The sequence below is a fragment of the Lonchura striata genome, chromosome 10 (assembly GCF_050655825.1).
Source record: "Lonchura striata isolate lonStrDom1 chromosome 10, ASM5065582v1, whole genome shotgun sequence".
In the NCBI taxonomy this organism is placed as follows: Eukaryota; Metazoa; Chordata; class Aves; order Passeriformes; family Estrildidae; genus Lonchura; species Lonchura striata.
Window position 1 is genome coordinate 8,111,185 of NC_140712.1, and position 18,363 is coordinate 8,129,547.

The 18,363-nt window shown below is 52.1% G+C and overlaps 1 protein-coding gene across 3 annotated transcripts in view; it reads left to right on the forward strand.

Moving 5' to 3' along the window:
- ALPK3 (alpha kinase 3) overlaps window positions 1-18,165 on the forward strand; it is a 32,164-nt gene extending 13,999 nt beyond the window's left edge. For all 3 annotated transcript variants that reach the window (XM_085588622.1, XM_021554154.4, XM_085588623.1), the window contains 11 exons: window positions 5,682-5,799; window positions 6,810-7,830; window positions 10,648-12,478; window positions 13,343-13,490; window positions 14,474-14,601; window positions 14,870-14,905; window positions 15,021-15,295; window positions 15,622-15,710; window positions 15,948-16,165; window positions 16,362-16,410; window positions 16,575-18,165. In XM_085588622.1, coding sequence (XP_085444748.1) covers window positions 5,682-5,799; window positions 6,810-7,830; window positions 10,648-12,478; window positions 13,343-13,490; window positions 14,474-14,601; window positions 14,870-14,905; window positions 15,021-15,295; window positions 15,622-15,710; window positions 15,948-16,165; window positions 16,362-16,410; window positions 16,575-16,896 — 4,235 coding nt within the window. In that variant the 3' untranslated portion in view covers window positions 16,897-18,165. The remainder of the gene's footprint in view (window positions 1-5,681; window positions 5,800-6,809; window positions 7,831-10,647; window positions 12,479-13,342; window positions 13,491-14,473; window positions 14,602-14,869; window positions 14,906-15,020; window positions 15,296-15,621; window positions 15,711-15,947; window positions 16,166-16,361; window positions 16,411-16,574) is intronic.
- Window positions 18,166-18,363: the final 198 nt, after the last annotated feature.

Here is an 18,363-nt window from a genome sequence, read left to right on the forward strand (position 1 = left end):
GGATTCCTTGTTCTGAAGGCTGACGTTCTGAGCTTGCAGGGGTAAAACTGATGTACTGATTTTATTGAGACTTAACTTCAGCAGACCCCTTGCTGCTTCTTGAGCCAAAGGGAAATGTCTCCCTTCTAGAGCCAAAGGGAGATGCTGCTAGGAGATGCCTCCAAACCACTTTATTTGGGGAGTCATTAGAAGGCCCCTTCCCAATTTCAGTTTTTTGAAAGCAAAAGCTTGACATACTGTGCAGTACCATGGAACATGCCATTCTGCAAGTGTCAGAGGTGAGAAAATGTTCAGGTGTGTTGGGAAATCCAGAGTAAAAGTCCTGGTTTCTCTCACTGGCTTAAATCTCCCACCAGCTGCACCTTTGAGGTAGATGGTTCCTTCTAACAAACTCCATCTCTTCGTGGTGTGTTGCACCAGGCAGAAAACTTGACCTGATACTGGCCTCATTTTCTGCTCAAGTGTAGGAAATTGTCAGTGAGTCTCTTTCAGCATGTGTTACAATATTTTTGTGCTTGATGAACTAGGTTGGGGGGGATGTCTCTATACACTTAGAAATTTTCATGGAAATGTTTTTTAAATCATCCTTGGACCATCTTTGCCAGATGGGCATCTCCTGTATGTGGTCCTATGGACTGCTTTAGGAGCTCAGGATCTCTTTGGGAGACGGGGAATGGAGGTGGAAAGCATACTCTGAGTGCAGAGTCTGCTTGGTAGTTCAGGTATCTTGCCCTGCCGTGATGTTTGTGTTCAACTGGGAGGCGTTGCTGGGAGCAAGGAAATGGCAGTGACATCCTGGCCAGTGACCAGAGTGGAACCAGTTCAGTCCCAGCACTGTGGCTGGAGTCCAGGGGCACTTTGATGGAGGCAAAGGGCAGACAGTCACCTGCTCCTGTTTTGACGGTCAAGCCACAAATACGGATATGTGACCTACAATAGCATCTTCTTTTTTTTTTTTCTTTTTTTTTTTTTTTTTTGCTGCTTCTTGACCGATAATAAGAGTTACAGGCTAGTCCCACATCTGGGCATACTTGGACTAGGACTTGCTGGGCCTGTCCTAGGAGCACAGAAAGATGCAAGTGTTTGAAGAACCAATCTCCAGAATAATGTAGTGAGTGGTGCAGGCAGGAACAAAGCAGGTCAGGCAGATTCCTGTGTATGTAGGTACAAACCTTCTTTCCTCCTGATGCCTAGTTCAGCCTGCTACTGGTGTCCCTGCTATGTCTAATTGGATTTTTTGTGTCAGATCCTGCATAAGTTATGAGATGTTTTCTTTTTTCAGACAAAATTAGTTTAATCCTTTGTTCTCTAAGAGATGTGAAAAAGGAAAACAAGAATATTTCTATTTACTGTGCAGCTTCATCCCACATCTCTGCACCAAGTGCTTTCCTTGGTGGGTCTGTCTGAACTTCAGGGTCTCAAGGGTCATCACAGCTCATTTGCAGTGAGTGGATATTGGGCTTCTCTCTTCAGAGTGGCCCTTCATGGAGGTGTTGCCACAAGGATTTTCCAGCTTTATTTGCTTTTGTGTAGCATTGTCTGGGAAGGAGACATGTCAGCTGATTAAATAGGGGGAGTCAGATGAAGAGGCTTAGGTCTCTGACTGCTTGTTAGGGAATGACTCCAGCCAGGACAGGTGATGGCTGGCTGTAGCCAAGACCACTGTATGTCAGCACCAGCCCACTGCTGTACAGCAGCCTCTTCAGTGCCATTTCAGCCCTCCTTAGCCAAGGTTCAACCTCTCTGATCTGGCTTTCCAAATCATCGTCTCAGGGGCTTGATCCTATCCCTGCCCCCATGGTTTTATTGCAGAGTACAGAGGGGAGAGGGCTCGGCCATGGCTCGGGGAAGAGAGTTGGCATAGGGCGAGTAGACAGTCACATGCTGTTGGATGCAGCTTTTAATCAGGTTAGAGGAGTTCCACTTGCATTTGTGGTGACCCCCTGAGAGAAGTGTTTGAAGGATGAGACTGAAGTGCTTGGATGAAGAATGTCTGGAGACATGTAAGGGCTGTGAGAGGGGTTTGGGGATGGGATAGTGACTACAAGAGCAGGGAGTAGGCTGCCTAGGCTGCCAGGAGATGAGATTTGGCTTTGGGGGCCAAAGACAAGGGAAGGATGTGAATGAGCACTGCTCACAGTGGAATGGGGAGCCACTTAGTATCTGTCCCTCCTGTCAGCATTGCTAGAAGCTTCCTTGGCCTTGTGTGCTGGAGGGGTTTAAATCCGTCTTGCCAGGAATTGTATTCCCAAGACTGTTGAAGCCCCTACTCCATGTCGCTTGTATAGAGCAGAAACTGTGGATATGTTTAATGGTTCTAAACTCCTAGCACCTTCCCAAATTTCAGAAGATTAACTCCCTCTCCTTTTCTGCCCCCCAAAAAATTAAAAAAAAAAAAAAAAGCAACTTGAAACAGAGTTTCACAGGGTGATTGAGGATAGATATATTCAGAACTGTTTTGGATAGATATTTTAAGAACTGTTTGGTTGCAGTCACTAAGCTTTGAAGACTTCTCAGATTTTGACAGTTTTCAGAAAAAGAATGTTTGATCTAAACCTGGCAATCTCCTTGAAAAAAATACTCTTGCTCTGAAAAGTCTCCAGGATCCTGTGGTGGCTGGCCATCACATCAGCTGCTGGCCATCAGCTGCTGAGCAATGCTGCTGGCAGACAACATCCTGAAGATGTGGAGCGGATGCCTGCTCTGCCCAGGAGCTCCTGGCACCGCTCTGTCTGCAGCTGCGGGGCTCTGCCTGGGGGCTGCAGGGGCCCAGCTGCACGGGGGGCTGAGGCAGGGGAGGTTTGGGAGGGATGAGTGCGGGTCTGTGGGTGGCTGCTCACGGTGTCTCACGTTAAGGGTGGGCACCCGGTGCCTGCAGCCTGGCCATGCCCACGGATGGAACCCTCAGTTCCACCTCATCCCACTGGGCAAGCTGTGGATGCTGTGCCTGCAGGGGGTGCGCCATGCTGGGAATGATGCCCGACTCCTCTTCCCCCCCACCCTGCACCGGGGGAATTTATTCACTCAGCAGCCCAAAGATGGATGTTAGCAGCATCAGCAGAAGCTCCCCTCGCTGTGCCAGGGAGACTCATCCCTGCCCAGTCATCTTTCCATCTTGGCTCTGATTACAGCCCCTGGGAAGGGATGGATGGTATTTGGACAGGCAGCTGGGGCCACTGTACCTGCGTGGGAGGTAGGAAGCCTTTCAGCATCCGCCTGCCTGCAGGCTGGAATTCCAGCCAGAACTTGCCTGCAGCTCTCTTGGGCTGCAGGCGAGAGCGTGCAGTGTGAGCTGGTCCTGGCACTGCTCTGTCATGGCCATGGCTCCTCAGAGGGAGCAGGCAGCCTCAAGGACACAAGTGCTACAAGTCAGAAGGAGTTTAAGCTTAGCAGGAGGAAAAGCCTTTCCTAGAGACACTGCATAACTATGGAAATTGCAGATCTTTCCGGCAGATGTCAGCTGGGAATGGAAATCAGCTGTGGAGGCCACGGCGGGGAGGGGGGGACGGGACATCACAGAGTTTCTCGGAAACTATCTGCTGGCAGTTCCCAGAATGAAGGACTGTGATTGCTGTTTCTTAGGGTGTCAGGAAAATCTACCTGCCAGCTCCCTGCAGCATAGACTGTGGGGGCCTTCTGAAGATATTGCTTGCAGCACAGCCCTTGGGAAGGGTTGGATTGCTCTGGGCATAGTATGAGCTTGTGTATGGAAATTGTTTTGGTCATCGTCTCTGGAGCAGAAAGAATTCACCACAGACTCATTCAGCCCAGGCTTCTGCTGCCAATTATTAGTATTTCCTGAAAAATATAAGCAGCAGCATCAATGCCTGATGATCTCATCAGTGGAAGGCTCTCATAGCTTTCTCCAGTTCCCAGTTCAGGGCTTATTTTCTTTAGCCACAAGTACCTGAGGGCTTTGCATGTTTCTAGAAACTGGTTTGGGGGGTCAGGGCAGCAGCAAGGAATGGGCTGTGACAGGAGAGGGGTAGAGGGGGAGGACAGAGAGCCCTGCAGGAAGGGTGTTGGGAGAAAGTCATGGCTTGGCTTCCTGTAGAAGAAGAGAAATGAGGAACTACTCAACAGAAAGCCAAAGCTGCTGGTGGCAGCAGTGGGAGGGGATTGAGGCAGCAAAGCATGTACAGACAGCAAGGATGGAGAGGGGGGATGCTGGGGTAGTGCAGAGTAAGAGACCTTAGAGAAGGAGGAACAGCAGGGTAAAATCCAGTCTGTGAGGTGTCTGGGCTATGGAGGTCAATGCTTCTCATAGAGGAAAGAAAAGCTGCTGGGAGTTAATTCTTCCCAGCCCTGTCTGGTCCCAGTGAACTAAATCCCTTGAGGAGCCAGTGGATGCTGAGGAGCCACCACAAGCAAGGGGTGGGGACAGGGGAGCCAAAGCAGTACAGAAGCATATTTGGCATATGCTGGTTTTCTGGGCAAAGGCATATTGGATTGGCCAAAGCCTGGGTGAATTCCTGCTGATGAGTCTCTGCTTCTGGACTCTCAGTCCTGCTCTAGGACCTTCATGAGAGCAGGAGTAAGCTGGGCTCAAGCATTGCTGAGGGCTGACAACATCTTTGGCTGGTGCAAGGAGGACAGTTGAGGTCCTGGTTAGCCTTGAAATCTGTAGCTTGGTAGGTGGGAAGTACCCAGAGAGCACCTTGTCCCTGCTTTCTCATTACTCCAGAGCCGTTGTGCTGGGACACTTTGGATATTCCTGGATAGCCCTCATTGGTCCCCTGCCTGGGATGTTCATGGTAGCTGACCCTTGCCACATTCTGGTCGGGGGCACTGTGGGTGATCCCTGGGGTGTGATGGACTTGAGGAGCGTGCTGGACTCCTTCCTTTGGCCCCACAGAAATCCTGCAGGGACATTTGCAGCAGATAAGCTCCTGAGCCATTGGCTATAGAGGCAGATGTGATCATTGAAACCTTCATCCCATGCCCTGGGGTTCTGCTTGGCTGGGTGGTGAGCCCTGAGTGAAGTGCAGGAACCCCTGCTGGCTGCTGGCTTGAGCAGTCTTTGCATGAAAACTGCACTCAATCTGAACTAGAGCTGCTGTCAGTGCGGCTAGCAGTGGTCCATATGGGACTCACATGCTGATCCAACACCTCTGCAAGTGGTGGAGAACGTGGCTGTGTGCCCAGCCTGCCAGCCAGCCAGTCACACACATCATGATGTCATTCTACTGAAAAGGCAGGTGACATCTGTTGTCAAGTGACATTTGTAGGACACTGAGATGACTGTGATGCAATCAAGGTTGTTTCTGTTCAGTGGAAAGTTTTGGATCAGCTTACACTGTGCAGAATGCTGAGAGCTCCATGGAGGGGCGAACGCCTGTTCTCCAACCATAGCCTTGGCCTCATCAAAACATCGCCCTTCACATAAAAGTGACGGCATGCTCACCTTCTCCCAGCCAGTGTTACAGGAGACGAGCGTGTGATCCTCTCCCCTCCGTTCAGGAATGAAGTGCTGGGATTTTTTTCTCAAAAATAGCTCTATTTCTAGGAGTGATAAAAGTCTGAGATAAGCCCATTAAGTTTCCACTGTTTCTGTTGTGCCATTTAGGAATGTGGTGAGCCCAGAATAGCATCTGTCCTGGTGTGCTGCTGCTGATACCATGCTGTCTGTGCCTCTGTGTGGAATGTTTCACTCTCTGATGTACCTTCCATGTCCTCCCCAGGGTATCCACAGCCAGAGGTGACGTGGTACAAGGATGATGAGGAGATGGATCGCTATTGTGGCTTACCCAAGTATGAGATATTCCGTCATGGAAACCGACACACCCTGCAGCTCTACAAGTGAGTAAAGGAGCTGGAGAGTGGCTGGGTTTGCTGATGGGAGCTCTGAGTGTGTTCTCAGTGGCTGGATAAGCTGTCAACAGTGATATCCCCCTCACCACTTGGCTGGCCCCTTCTGCTCCCCACTGTGAATTCACAGCTGGCCCTTCCCCTCCAGCTGTGGCTCCCCAGTCACACCAATATGAGATCCATTACTGCATCCAGGGATAGCTGCCATGCTGGAAGCAAGAGGAAGGGAAGAAGTCCCTCTCCTCTGTCTGGGGCCTTCCAGTGCTGAGCATTAGGGATGGCAGAGGTGAGCAAGGGGGAAGCACTATCTGCTTCCAAGATGATGGTCCGGGGAATCAAGTTTCTGGAGAGCCAGGCACACATAGACCTTGAATCCTGGGTTTGGGATGTCAGACAGGTGTGAAAATGCAAAATACCAGTGTTGCTGATAGTTCTGCCATCCTTGTACTTCTGGCCTCAGCTTTTCTGCTCTCCCAGCTGTGCTCCAGGTGTCCATCAAAAGCTGGATCACCTCTTCCAGGAGCAAGGATCTCTGTGGGTCAGGTGTCCTCAAGGGGTGACAACAGGGATGCAGGCAGGTGCTTGTGCTGGTGCCTGTGACATGGGGTGGGAAGACTTTGGTAATACAGTAGGATAGAGGAAGAACAGGAATGTCTTGTGGGGGCTGTGTAGAGCTGAGAGGAAAAGATCCTGCAGAGGACTCTGACCAAGAACAGTTGGGAAGCCTGGTGCTGCCTGTTCCTCCTCCATCACAGCCCTCAAACCAGAGTTCACTCTCAGGGTGGAGCTAGAACAAATTTATCATCAAATATGCTTGTCTGGAGAGCAGGCAGAGCCAGGGAGGGAGGCCAGCTCAAGGCCTCCAGATGTCCTGTGGGCACCTCATGGGCTACATCTTCTAGACTCTGTGGAGCAAGAAGTAGGAGAACATGCATGCCTGTGCGTCCAGTGGGCATCTTGAGGAGGATGGGTAGGTCTCACACACAGCTTTTGATTTCCAGGTGCCGAGAAGAGGATGCAGGCATTTACCAGGCCTCAGCTAGAAATAACAAAGGCATCGTATCCTGCTCCGGTGTGCTGGAAGTGGGAACCATGACGGAGTTCAAAATCCATCAGAAGTGGTTTGACAAAATCAAGAGAAAGGCTGAAGAAAAGATGCAAGAAATAGAACAAGGCAAGAAACGAGGAAAAGAAAATGTGGAGGTGGAGAAGTTGCAAGGAATGAGCCCGGAACGGCTCCAGAGGAAGCGGAGGCTGGCTAGAGATCAGAATCTCCGGTCAGGGGACTCTTCGTGGGAGAAGGAAGATGCAGCAAAAGTGCATGTGGCGGATGCACAGTCCAGGTTACACAAGGATATTGCTGAGACAAAGGAGCAGCCACTCAGTGCGGTGCCAGGCTTCCCAAACAAACTGGTGGCACCTCTGAAGGCAGAGGTGACCACCAATGGAGACGCCACTTTGGAAAGTGGGGAGGAGAACGCGAACAACTTTCTCACGTACATCTATGAGACAGTGGAAGACTTGGCAACCAAGCCAGGGGCAAAAGACTCTGCAGCTAAAAAGAAAAAGAAGGTAGAGGCTCCTTCAGCACCAAGACAGGAAGCTTCTAAGAGAGAAGAAAGTGGGAGAGACAGGGCCAATCCATCTGCAAATCCCAGGTTTGCTCCTCCTGTCCCCTTACGGAGGAATGCACGTTTGCGAGCAGCAAATGATCAAGAAGTGGAAACCAGTCCAAAACTCAAAGAGCCTGGGAAAGCTGTGAAACAGGACATTAAACCTAATGATGACATGTACTTTTCTTTAAAGGACATGTATTTTGATAAGCAAGTGAAGCCAGCGGCAGGGAAGGAGGAAATGGGAGCCAAGGAGGAGACCGGGAGTGAGGCTGCCCTGCAGCCTGTGACAGCCAGCAGACAGACAGAGGATGCTCCACTGGCCTCTGAGGTGTTGGAGGCAGGACCTGTGGTGTCCGAGGGCCAGAGAGGCCAGCAGCAAGAACAGAAGTTGGAGGGAAGCAAAGAGGTAACTAGGGAAGACAACAGCCAGCGCAGGGGTGGCAACAAGAAAATATCTGTGCTGCGCATTTGTATTGTGGCACTGGGCCTGGGAGGCTGCGTGTACACCACGGGATCTGCTGCCGAGGCTCCGCAGGTCTCCACTGGTGAAAGCACCCAGAAGGGCTTTTTGGATTTTATGAGTCCAGACAGCAGAGCTTCCACCCCATCTCCAAGCAAATGTCAGCTGAGGTGGTGAGAGATGTAAGTCGGGGCCATTCGAGCAGCTGGTCTCGGTGGCCCGGGGCTCTCCGGTTTAATCAGCAGGCTGACCTCATGCGGAATGTTTTCAGATCAGGTCGGCAGGGAGCACTGAATGGGTATTTATAGCTAGGAGTGGGTGCCTTGTGATGGCATCTGTTCAGTTTAACAAGGGAGCTTTAGTTAAGGAGCCCCCCATGCAGATGAGGTACCAAGTGAGCTGCAGCTTCAGGGCCTCGAGTTTTGTTTACAGTGCAACGTGTATACAGTAGGTCTGGACTATTTTTTTCACCTTCCCTGTTGGAAAAACTCTGTTGGGAGACTCATTGTGGTGGTGATGAAGCGCTAGGGCACAGCACCTGCTTCTGACCCTCAGAGCATCTCTTAGTCAGCTGCTATTTTTGTCATGTAACCTGAAGTATTTGCCATGAAAATATTAGACTGGAAGCTACTGGACTATTTTCCCCCCATTTTTCTTTAATGACCCCTTCTGTCATAAAGGGTTCTCTGAGTCCAGTTTGCAGGTGATGTCAGGATTTGGAGTTTGGGCTGTGGTAGGTGCACACTTGCAGCAAAGACAAGGCTCTGGGTGCAGCACCCCTCACTTGGTAGTAATGCACATATTTCAGAATGTGGAAAAAATCACAATGTATAAAGGACTGATGTGTATTCCAGTGGAAAAAAAAAATCCTTTTTTCCTCTCTTAAATTTCGTTAGCCATTAGTTGGTGCAGCTTTGCTGGTAAGAACTTGCTGTGTTATGCAGTACACACCTGCTTTCTAGCCTTGCTGCTTCACAGTGCTGTAAACTCGTATTCAACCTGATCCACCAGTATCACATACTGCTGCAGAAATAATTGCTGTGCAGGCCAGCCCACGGCAAAGCTATTTGTTTATCTCCTCTCTGCTCATTTTAACACCTCTTACTCTCAAAAATGATGGAAGAATGCTGGCTTGGGCTGTCATCCCTGATCCTTTAACATGCATCAAGGTTTTTTTCTCTTTAAAAGCCTCACTCACAGTGAGAAACCTGTGACTTGTCAGCTGGTGTGCCTTTGAGGAGACAATAGGGAATGCTTCTGATTTGAATTTGAATGCTTCAGCTTGTTGCTGCTGCTGAGGAAAGTCCTCGAGCTTTTTTGAGAGCAAATAAGCTGGTTGAAAGCCTTTAAGATGGATTCCAGGCATGTTTCAGGATATTTTCACCCCCTAGGACAGGGGTTACTTTATAGCTCTTGAATTTTAGGGGTAGGAATGGCCTCTAATAATCCTTTCCCCACCCCAGCCCTTCAATACTCATGTTTTGCCCTAACAATTAGAGAAGGACTTCAAAAAAGGGCATGCAGTAACAGGAACAGGAGGAATAGCTTTCCACTGTCAGAGGGCAGGGTCAGATGGGATATGGAGAAGAAATTCTTGACTGAGAGGGTTGTGAGGCCCTGGCACCGATTGCCCAGAGCAGCTGTGGATGCCCCATCCTTGGAAGTGTTCCAGGCCAGGTTGGATGGGTCTTGGAGCATTCTGGTCTAGTGGAAGGTGTCCCTGCTCACAGCAGGGATTGGAATGGGATGGGCTTTAAGGTCCCATCCAACACAAACCATTCTGTTTATTTGCTTGGGAAAGGGTTTGCTGACAATGGTGCTACCTTTCCTCTTTTCCCCAAGCTACCAGATGAAGCAAAAGCAGCACAAAATAGAGTGCCACAGCCCTCCTTTCCCATGGCATTCATTTTGGAGGACTTAATAATCAAGTCAGGGACCTCAGGAGAAAATCCTTAGCAGCAGATCCTGCAGGATGGAAGGAGAACCTGTTGTGTGCCATTGTCCCTGTGCCCTGTCCCTGTGCCATCGTCCTGGTGATGCTCACAGGGCATCAGCCGGGCAGAGCGTGCACCACAGTGTTGCTGCCACCCCTACAAAAATAGAGCGTGCTCCTTGGCTGGAGGATTGCAGCAGTTCTCCTCAGGATAAAGCTTGGCCATGGCAGCAGCAGCTTGCTGACATGTCTGCTGGGTGCAGCTGCGGTCGGAAACATTTGAGCTTCCCAAACGTCAGAGAAGCAGAATGGTTGAATAGTGCTGATAACGTCAGGGTGTACGGTTTCGCTATAAATCATTTGGGCAGCCTCATCCTGAGGGAGTGTGACAGGCCGGCTGCCCCGTCTCACAGTGGAGATAGGGGAGCACTCAGTCTTCAGGAACATGGAGGGAATTATGCAAGGTGTCAGAAATGTAAAAATGGGAAAGTTTTGCTGTTTGGGAAGGCGCTGAGTCAGAGGAGATTGGATTAAAAGCCACTGAATGATTTAGAAAGGCAGATCTCTTGCCTCTGTGCACAAGGGTGTTGAAAGGCAGAAGGGCTGAAACTGATTAAAAGAAGAAATATTTTGTACAGCCTGACACACTCCTGTGGGATGATGGTGAAACCAGAAGACCCTGGATGACAGAGTAACACTGGTATCAGGGTAATTCCCATGATTCAAGAAGTTGGGCAGTGCCATATGGTACAAGTGGCCCACAGACCCAGGCAGTAACATGATGCTAATTTCCTTCTTTTTTTTTCTTTCTTTTTTTTTTTTTTAATTAGGTTGCAGCAAGAGTTGGACAGTCTCCTGGTGACCTAAAGCACCCAGTGTCCAGTCCAACCAAAGAGACCAGTCAGCAAGCCAATAAGCCAGAGGAGGTCAGGAAAGAGGTGCCTGTTTGCCAGGAAGCCAGGGGGGCTGTGAAAAGGACAAATCCTCGGTTTAGGCCTCAGGACTCACCAAAGCCACCAGCACATTCTTCAGACCATGTACAGTCTGGCAAGGAGCACCCACCCCCCAGGAAGCAGGCAGAAAGACATTCCCATGCTCTTGTGGACAGAGAGACTCAGGAAGGACTGTTAAATCAAGAGAACAAAAGCCAAGATGGGGAAGAGTCATTGCTAAAAAATTTGACTCCTCCAGAACCTGGAGAAAACACTCCTCTTGAGCAAATCCCACAACAGACAGTCAAGGATGGAAAGAGCAAAGCAGCAAGAGCAGAGTTGGCTGGGAGCCATCCTGGTGTGAGGACAGGAGGGAGTGATGCAGCAGAGCCATGTCTTGGGGCTGTGCACAGGGAGGCAGGAGGGACACCTTTGGGCCATCAGAACACCCAAAATGAAATGGCACCTCCGGCTTCAGTTCTTCTTGCCAAGGAGGAGCCACTTCCTGCTCTTGCACTGAGACCATCAGTGGCTCAGGAGGCACTGCTGGCATCTAATAGAAGTCCAGTGATGGAGGCCACTGCAGGAGAGGTCCCATCTGGAGCCCAGCTGCTGCCTCCTGTGAGTGGACAAACAGAAATCACAACGACAGATGGATCTGCCCCACAAAAGATGTTTTCAGCCATCACTTTAGAGGAGGAAAATGCTAAGCCAGTGCCCATGGGACCTCAAGGGAAGGAGGGAGGACTCCTGACAGCCACAGCTCCATGCCAGGAACCAGCAGCATCTTCAGGGACTTGGGAAGGAGTCTCTGAGGTTCAGCCACAGGTACCGCTGGTTCTGCCCAGCTCCGAGAGATCTCAGGAGATGTCTGTGGAGGAGAAAACGCAGCACAAAAACCTGGTTTCCTCCTTAAAGAACTACCTGCTGCTACTTCTAAAAATGTCAGATAGCAGTAAGGAGGACACTGACTCTGGGGACAAGGAGCAGCCGAATGCAGGGGAAGGCACAATCCCGGAGATAGGCATTGCTGGCCTTAGCCCTCGCACCTCAAGGAAAGTTTTGGAAAAAGTACAAAACAACCAGCTCTTCCAGACAGCAGAGAACTTGCCTCTGACCCCCAGGACATCCAGACGGATCACAGGAATGATTAATGAGGAGTTTCTTACCAGCAAGGAGATGCTGGCTTGCAGGCCTGTGCCACCAAGGAGACGCGCCTGGGGGGCTCCTGAGGCTGAGGGGCCGCCCCCACTCTCAGTACCCTCCATCGTGGTGGGCAGCATGCCCCCAGCAGGAGTGACTCCTCATCTTTCTGATTTGCCTCCAGTGAGCTCTGAAGAGAGCCATGCTGACCCTCTGGCAGTGCTACCTTGTGCCACACCAGAAGAGCTCGCTTTAGGGGCCCGGCGCAAAATATACCTGCCAAAACCCAAACAGGTGGGGGTGGAAGAGGAGGCGACCCCAGAGAGCCTGGGGCACACAAGAAGTCCAACTGTTTCACCACGGCAATCCAGGAAGAATGCATCCCTGTTGCATTCTCCTGCCTCAGTTCCATCCTCTCCCTCAGAGCAGTGCTCTCCAACCCTCATGAGAAAGATGGCCACGTTGGAGGTTCCTAAGCTGTATGAGGAGCCTGCAGGTAGCACCAGTGGTGAGGAAGAGGTTCCTGGAGATGCTAAGCCAGAAGCACAGCCAGCAGAGTCCCAGAGTACAAATAACCCATTTAAAGGTGAGGGAAGAGAGAATCCCCATGAAGCTCATTCCCTTGTTGCTTTCAAAGGCAGCGAGTTATAGTCAGTTGAGGCCACATGTGTTTTGCACATTTGTAGGGTTTTCAGCATCAGCCTTTGGTGTGAAAGCCAAAAGTCTCCCCCAAGACTACTACCCCAGTGCAGGGAGGAATGCAAGAGGGAGCAGTTCTGACACTGGCTGTCTCTGCAGCCTGGTCTTCCCCAGCCCCAGGGATCATAGAATCCCTTTGGTTTTGGTCTTCTGACCCTCATCAGGCCAGATGCTGGTTGGGGATCCTGAGCTACCTGGTCGAGTGGAAAGTGTCCCTTCTCATGGCAAGAGTGTTGGAACAAGGTGGTTCTTTAAAGTCCCTTCAAACCCAAACTGTGATTCCATGATTCAGTGGGCATCACAGGGCGCACACTCCTCTTCCATGCCTGTGGTCAATGCTAATTTGATTCCTCGTGGCATTGAATTAAAAAAGGCATTATGCTGGGGTTGAAGGAACCAGGTGATACTCTCACAGGAATCAGCACTTTTGCAAAGTGAGGGTAACCATGATAAATCCCTACTTCAGTAGATGAATGTTTTACCCCAGTATTCCATAGTGGTTTTCTACCTTTCCTCTGCCCAAGCCTCACTGGGTATTGCAGTGCTGCACTCTTGAACAAATTTGTACCACTTGTATACCATGTCTTTATCCCAGTGGAGCTCTGTTGATCTTCCCTGGGAAGGCAACGTTACACGTGCTGACATACACGTGATACCCAAAGCCCTGAGCAGCAGCGTGGGCATAGGCTGGCCTGTCCCAGAGCTGTGGCCAGCACTCTGTGTCTCACCACCCATATTTTTGCACTCTCAGCTCCACAGGTGGTCCGTAAGATCAGGGCAGAACAATTTTCTGATGCATCAGGAAACCTGAAACTTTGGTGCCAGTTCTTCAATATATTGAGTGATTCCAAGCTGACGTGGTACAAGGACGAGATCCCTGTAGCTGAAGCCCAAAGGAGGTAACCAGTCAGTTCCACATTGTCACCTGTCACATCCTGCTCCTTGCCTTGACTGGGGTGAAGCTGCTCCTCTTGCTAAGGCAGCATGGGAAGCTCAGGGCATGGCACTGTACATTGTGAACTTCATCATATCAGTGCCCACGGAGGGAAGGATTGCCCAGATGGGGAGCTGCTGACAAATTTATTTTATTGATGCTCCCTCTGCTTTGGGTACCCAGATCCTGGGGAGGGCAGAAAAGGTGTTATACCCATCACAGAAATCAAGAGCTGGATGTGAACTGCAAAACTGGGACCCCAAAGAATCCATATGAGGGTGGCAGTCTCCTAGCAATGCTGCGAGGGTCTTCCCTGCAGCCACTGCTGGGGAAAATATTCAGACAGCTGGATAGCTGGTTGTATCCTTTAGGTCTACTATGAAGAGCAATTTGTTCTCAAGCCCAGAGGATTTGTGTAGGAACATCCACATCAGTTAGGATTTGCCTGATGCCGTTAGTGTCCCCTGAGCTCCCTTTATAATGAGTAGACAGTAAGTTAGGTGATTCTGGGGCAGAAATTGTCTCCTGGTACAGATATTTGACTTGGGAGGGGATGGGCAGGAGTGCCTATTGCCTTCCAGCAAACCAGAGCAGAGCCTGCTCAGCCAGTGGGTCTCAGGATGAGAGTCTCACCTCTTCTCTCTGTGAAGCCCTGACCCAGCCTCATCCAGGGACAAGTACCTTTATCAGTCTGTAGCCCAATCCCAGCTAGATTTTGCAGGGTTTGTCTGGAGGATAAGCATCTCTGTTAGTACAAACCACAGGGCAGAACTCCTGGTGCTGTGACATTCTCAGGGAGCATCTGGGCTGCCGTTGCTATGGCTTTATTTGTAGCCTTCTTCCATCCCTCCAAGGGCAGTATGTTGCCCACCCACAGTGCCTATCACAGGGCTCCTGTGAGATCCTCTCCACCACATGGGGATGTGGCCATGCTCTGTTTTTTTCTAGTGCTGGTGATGAGGGCCAGGCAGCTCTGGCTGTTGTGCAGGCATCCCAGAAGGACTGCGGAGTCTATCGGTGTGTGATCAGCAACGAGTATGGCACCGACTCCACAGATTTCCTGCTCAGCCCAGAAGGTAAGTAGCCCTCAGCAGCCTCTCACAGCTTCCTGGGAGTGCCATGGGGTGGTGTGGCCAACTGCAGAGAAGGCTTGGTGCCAGGCTGCAGTGGGGAAGCCTTGGCACATTCTGTAAAACCACCTCTGTGAGGTGCCTTTGTGTGCCAATTGATTCCCACCGTCCTACCTGCCATCCCTAGTTGTGCAGTGCATGGGGCAAGGTGGGATCCTGCCAGGATGGGATCATGGCAAGACCTTGACACCTCTTTGCTTTCTGTCTCCTCTAGTGTTGTCAGGATTTATCCTGCGGGAAGAGATTGAAGGTAAGGACCACGTGATGAGCTGTGACTGCCCCTTGCTGAGTGGGGCAGGCAGCTCTGGGGCAGAAGCAGGACGTGCCCGTGTTGTCCCCCCCTCACCAGCTCTTCCTCCCACCAGTTGGAGAGGAGATCGAGATGACACCCATGGTGTTTGCCAAGGGTTTGGCTGATGCAGGCTATTGGGGGGATAAGCTCTTCGGGCGCGTGGTGAGCGAGGACATGGAAGTGGGCGCTGGTTTCCTGCGCAAAGCCTGCCGTGCCAGAGCCATCTACGGCCTGGAGCCTGTCTTCGAGTCTGGCCACACCTGTGTCATCAAAGTGCACAATTTCATCGTCTTTGGGACCAAGAATGAGAACAGCCTTATCGAGAAGAACTATGATATCACCATCCAGGTGGGCATCCTTGTGGGCCACCATCCACCTTTCTCCCCGCCACCCTCCCCACCTGTGTGTGCATTGGTCCCTGGACAGTCCTCAGCTCTGTGCCCACTTTTGCTATTTCCTTCCACTTTTGAAATGCTCTGAGGTGGTCTAGCTAGGGGGGCTGGACAAATCCTTGCCATTCTTGGCTTCAGCTCTTCCATCTGAGCAACGAAGAACTGCTCAGGACTTTCCCATCACCCTTTGACCACCAGGACAGGGAAACAATTGGCAGTGGTCCCAGGGAGGCAGTGGTGCACGATGGGACAGGTTCTTGACTCTTCTGTTTGCACTTCCAGGAATGTAAAGTCCAAAACTCCAGCCGTGAGTACTGCAAGATCTTTGCTGCTGAGGCACGAGCAGTCCCTGATTTTGGAGCAGTGCCTGAGTAAGTGATGTGCTGCAACTCCACTGGCTTGATGCCCTGGCAGAGCATTGCAGGGGATGGTGGGAAGATTCCCTGTGGGTGTTGGGGCATCCCAAAGGCAGTGCACTCTAGTCCCACAAATAGAAGGGATACTGAGAGGAAGGCAAAAGCCAGGGTTGCAGACCGTAGTGTGAATCTGCACTTGCAGAGGAGGGAGAGCTCACCATGCTGACATTGTCTGTGAACTCCCACACACAGGATAATTCCTCTCTACCTGATTTATCGTCCGGCCAACAACATCCCTTATGCCACAATGGAGGAGGACCTTGGCGGGCCCTGTGAGCAGTACTGTGTCACTGAGAGAGATGGCAGCTTGGTGGCACGGGGCACCTCGGAGATTGTGCTCAAATGCTGCACCTTCCAGCACTGGGTTTACCAGTGGACAAACGGAAACATCCTTGTGACTGACATGGAAGGTAAGGGGATCTCCTGTGTGGTGCCCATGAGCCATCACCACCCTCCAGTCTGGGAAGGAAAGAAAAGCCCCAGGCTTGCCCTCCTTCCTCTCACCTTCCCCATGCCATGGAATCCTGTACCCAGGGCAATAACCTGCCCTTGGTACTGGTGGCTGCCCTTCTCTGGACACAGACTGGTTGTCCTCTTAAATTACAGGAGTGGGCTGGAAGTTGACCAACGTGCGGATTGCTACCAACCTAAAAGGGTGAGTGAATTCCAGCTCTGGAGCATGGTGGCCCTGGCGGTCCTCAGCTCTGCCATTTACCTGGCAAGAGCCATGGTGGTAACCGTGGTCAGGCTCCATCCTGCCTCCCTGCTCTGGTGGGACATCTGATGCAAAGCAGGAGCTGAGGATAGTTGTGTTCACAGGTACCAGGGGCTGAAGGAGAGCTGCTTCCCCTCCCTGCTGGAGCAGTTCCCGGCTGCTCACAGGTGCAATCACTACTGCAGCATCCTGGGCCTGAAGATGCTGGAGCCAGCCAAGCCCAAGGGCTCCAGGAGTCCCTGCCTGGGCAGGAAGTCTGCTCAGTCCAGCCCCCAGCTCCAGAAGAAGGTGCTGACAAGTCCTCAGGGCACCCGCAAGGCTTCTGTGAGCCCCAAGAGCTCCCGGAGAGCTGCAGAAACAGGGGAGGTCCGAACAGCCTGCAAACCCAGGTCAGGAGAGAGCAACAGAGCTGGCTGCCCGCAGTAGTCAGAGCTGCTGCAGCTGAGATTCCTGCTCTGGCCCCCAGCCTGGGCCCAGCATGTGACCAGTGTGGGAAGGGGAGACCCTGGCAGTGGCCTTCTCCTTGGGGGTCCCGCCCGGCCCGCAGCGCTTGCATTGTGTGGTGTGTGCTAATTGTGAGTGGCTGGGCGGGGCTGCGAGCCGCAGGCCGCCTCCCCAGCGCCTCTCGACAGGAGTTGCTGCTGGAGCCCGTGGGGCCGTGTGCCTCTCCACGCTCGGACTCGCTTTCCTCTCTCAACTTTCCATATGCCTTCCTTAAGGGACGGGCAGAGCTTCTCCCTCGGGCTTTGCAGGCACCCTGTCCTTGCCTGGCTCCCCAGCAAACTGGGAGTCCTGGACACCCTCCTGGTTCCCAGCACCTCATGTCCCTCTCTGCGTCCCCATAAAGTGACTGGGCCAAGCCTTGCCAGTGCTGTCAAGGATGAGAACTCCACCAGTGCCCAGGCAGTCCCCTGTGCCCTGGCACAGTCTTTTTCCTGCAGAAGGTTCCAGCAGTTGCTGCAGGGCTCCTCTGCTATGGTGTGGGGCCCTGGGGTGTTGGCTGGTTCCAGGACAGGGTGTTTGCACCAGCAGCTGCATAGGGATGGGATTTTGCACCCTGCCCTCCCCTGCTTCCCAGGGAAGTCTCCCACCCCGTTGCTGGGTGGCTGCTGGGGGTGGCCATGCTGCTCTGGATGGTGGCTGGTGCTATGGTAAGGATGCTCTACCTCACATGGGATACCAGGGAGCAGGGCAGAGGGGTGATTCTCCTCCATATCAGGCTCTGCCTTGGTACGTGGGAGTGTCTAGCCCCAGGACTCACTCCTCCTTGCCCCGCTGCCATACACAGACCCTGTGTGCCCTAGCCCTACAGCACAGTCTGTGCTCAGCATTGCCCCTGCTTGGCACATGCCGGACTCCAGTGACAGCTGGCAGTGGCCACTCCAAATCCTGCTACCCCTGGCTCGAGGCAGTGATGGACAGGCACAAGAGCTGTCTGCTCCATCACCCTGCAGAGCATCCCCTTCCTCAGGCTGTTGCAGGAGGGTGCTGGGTGCCAGTGACACCACCCTGCAGGGTGGGGTCCCAGGCAGTGGCTCAGTGCAGCCTGTGGAGGGAAGGGGCCGGGCTGGGAGCGTGGCATGCTCTGGGCTCCTGGTCCTTTGTCGTTTGGTGACTGTAAAATACCAATGTACATAACGGTGGCTGTGCTGGGACTGGGTGCTCTCAAGTGCAATAAAGCGAGAAGGACTGGCCTGTTCCCTGGCACTGTGGTCCCTCTAGGAGAGGTGCACCCAAGTACAGTGGGATGTGTTGGCTTTGTGTTTGGGGGAAGGAAACATCTTCAAGCACTGGCTTTACCACAGCCATGTCCTGTAGGGGGGAAGAGGGAGGCTGGGGCCAGAGACTAAGGCTGGCAGCAGACAGGGGCTCAGTTTGCAAGGTCTGCAGTGG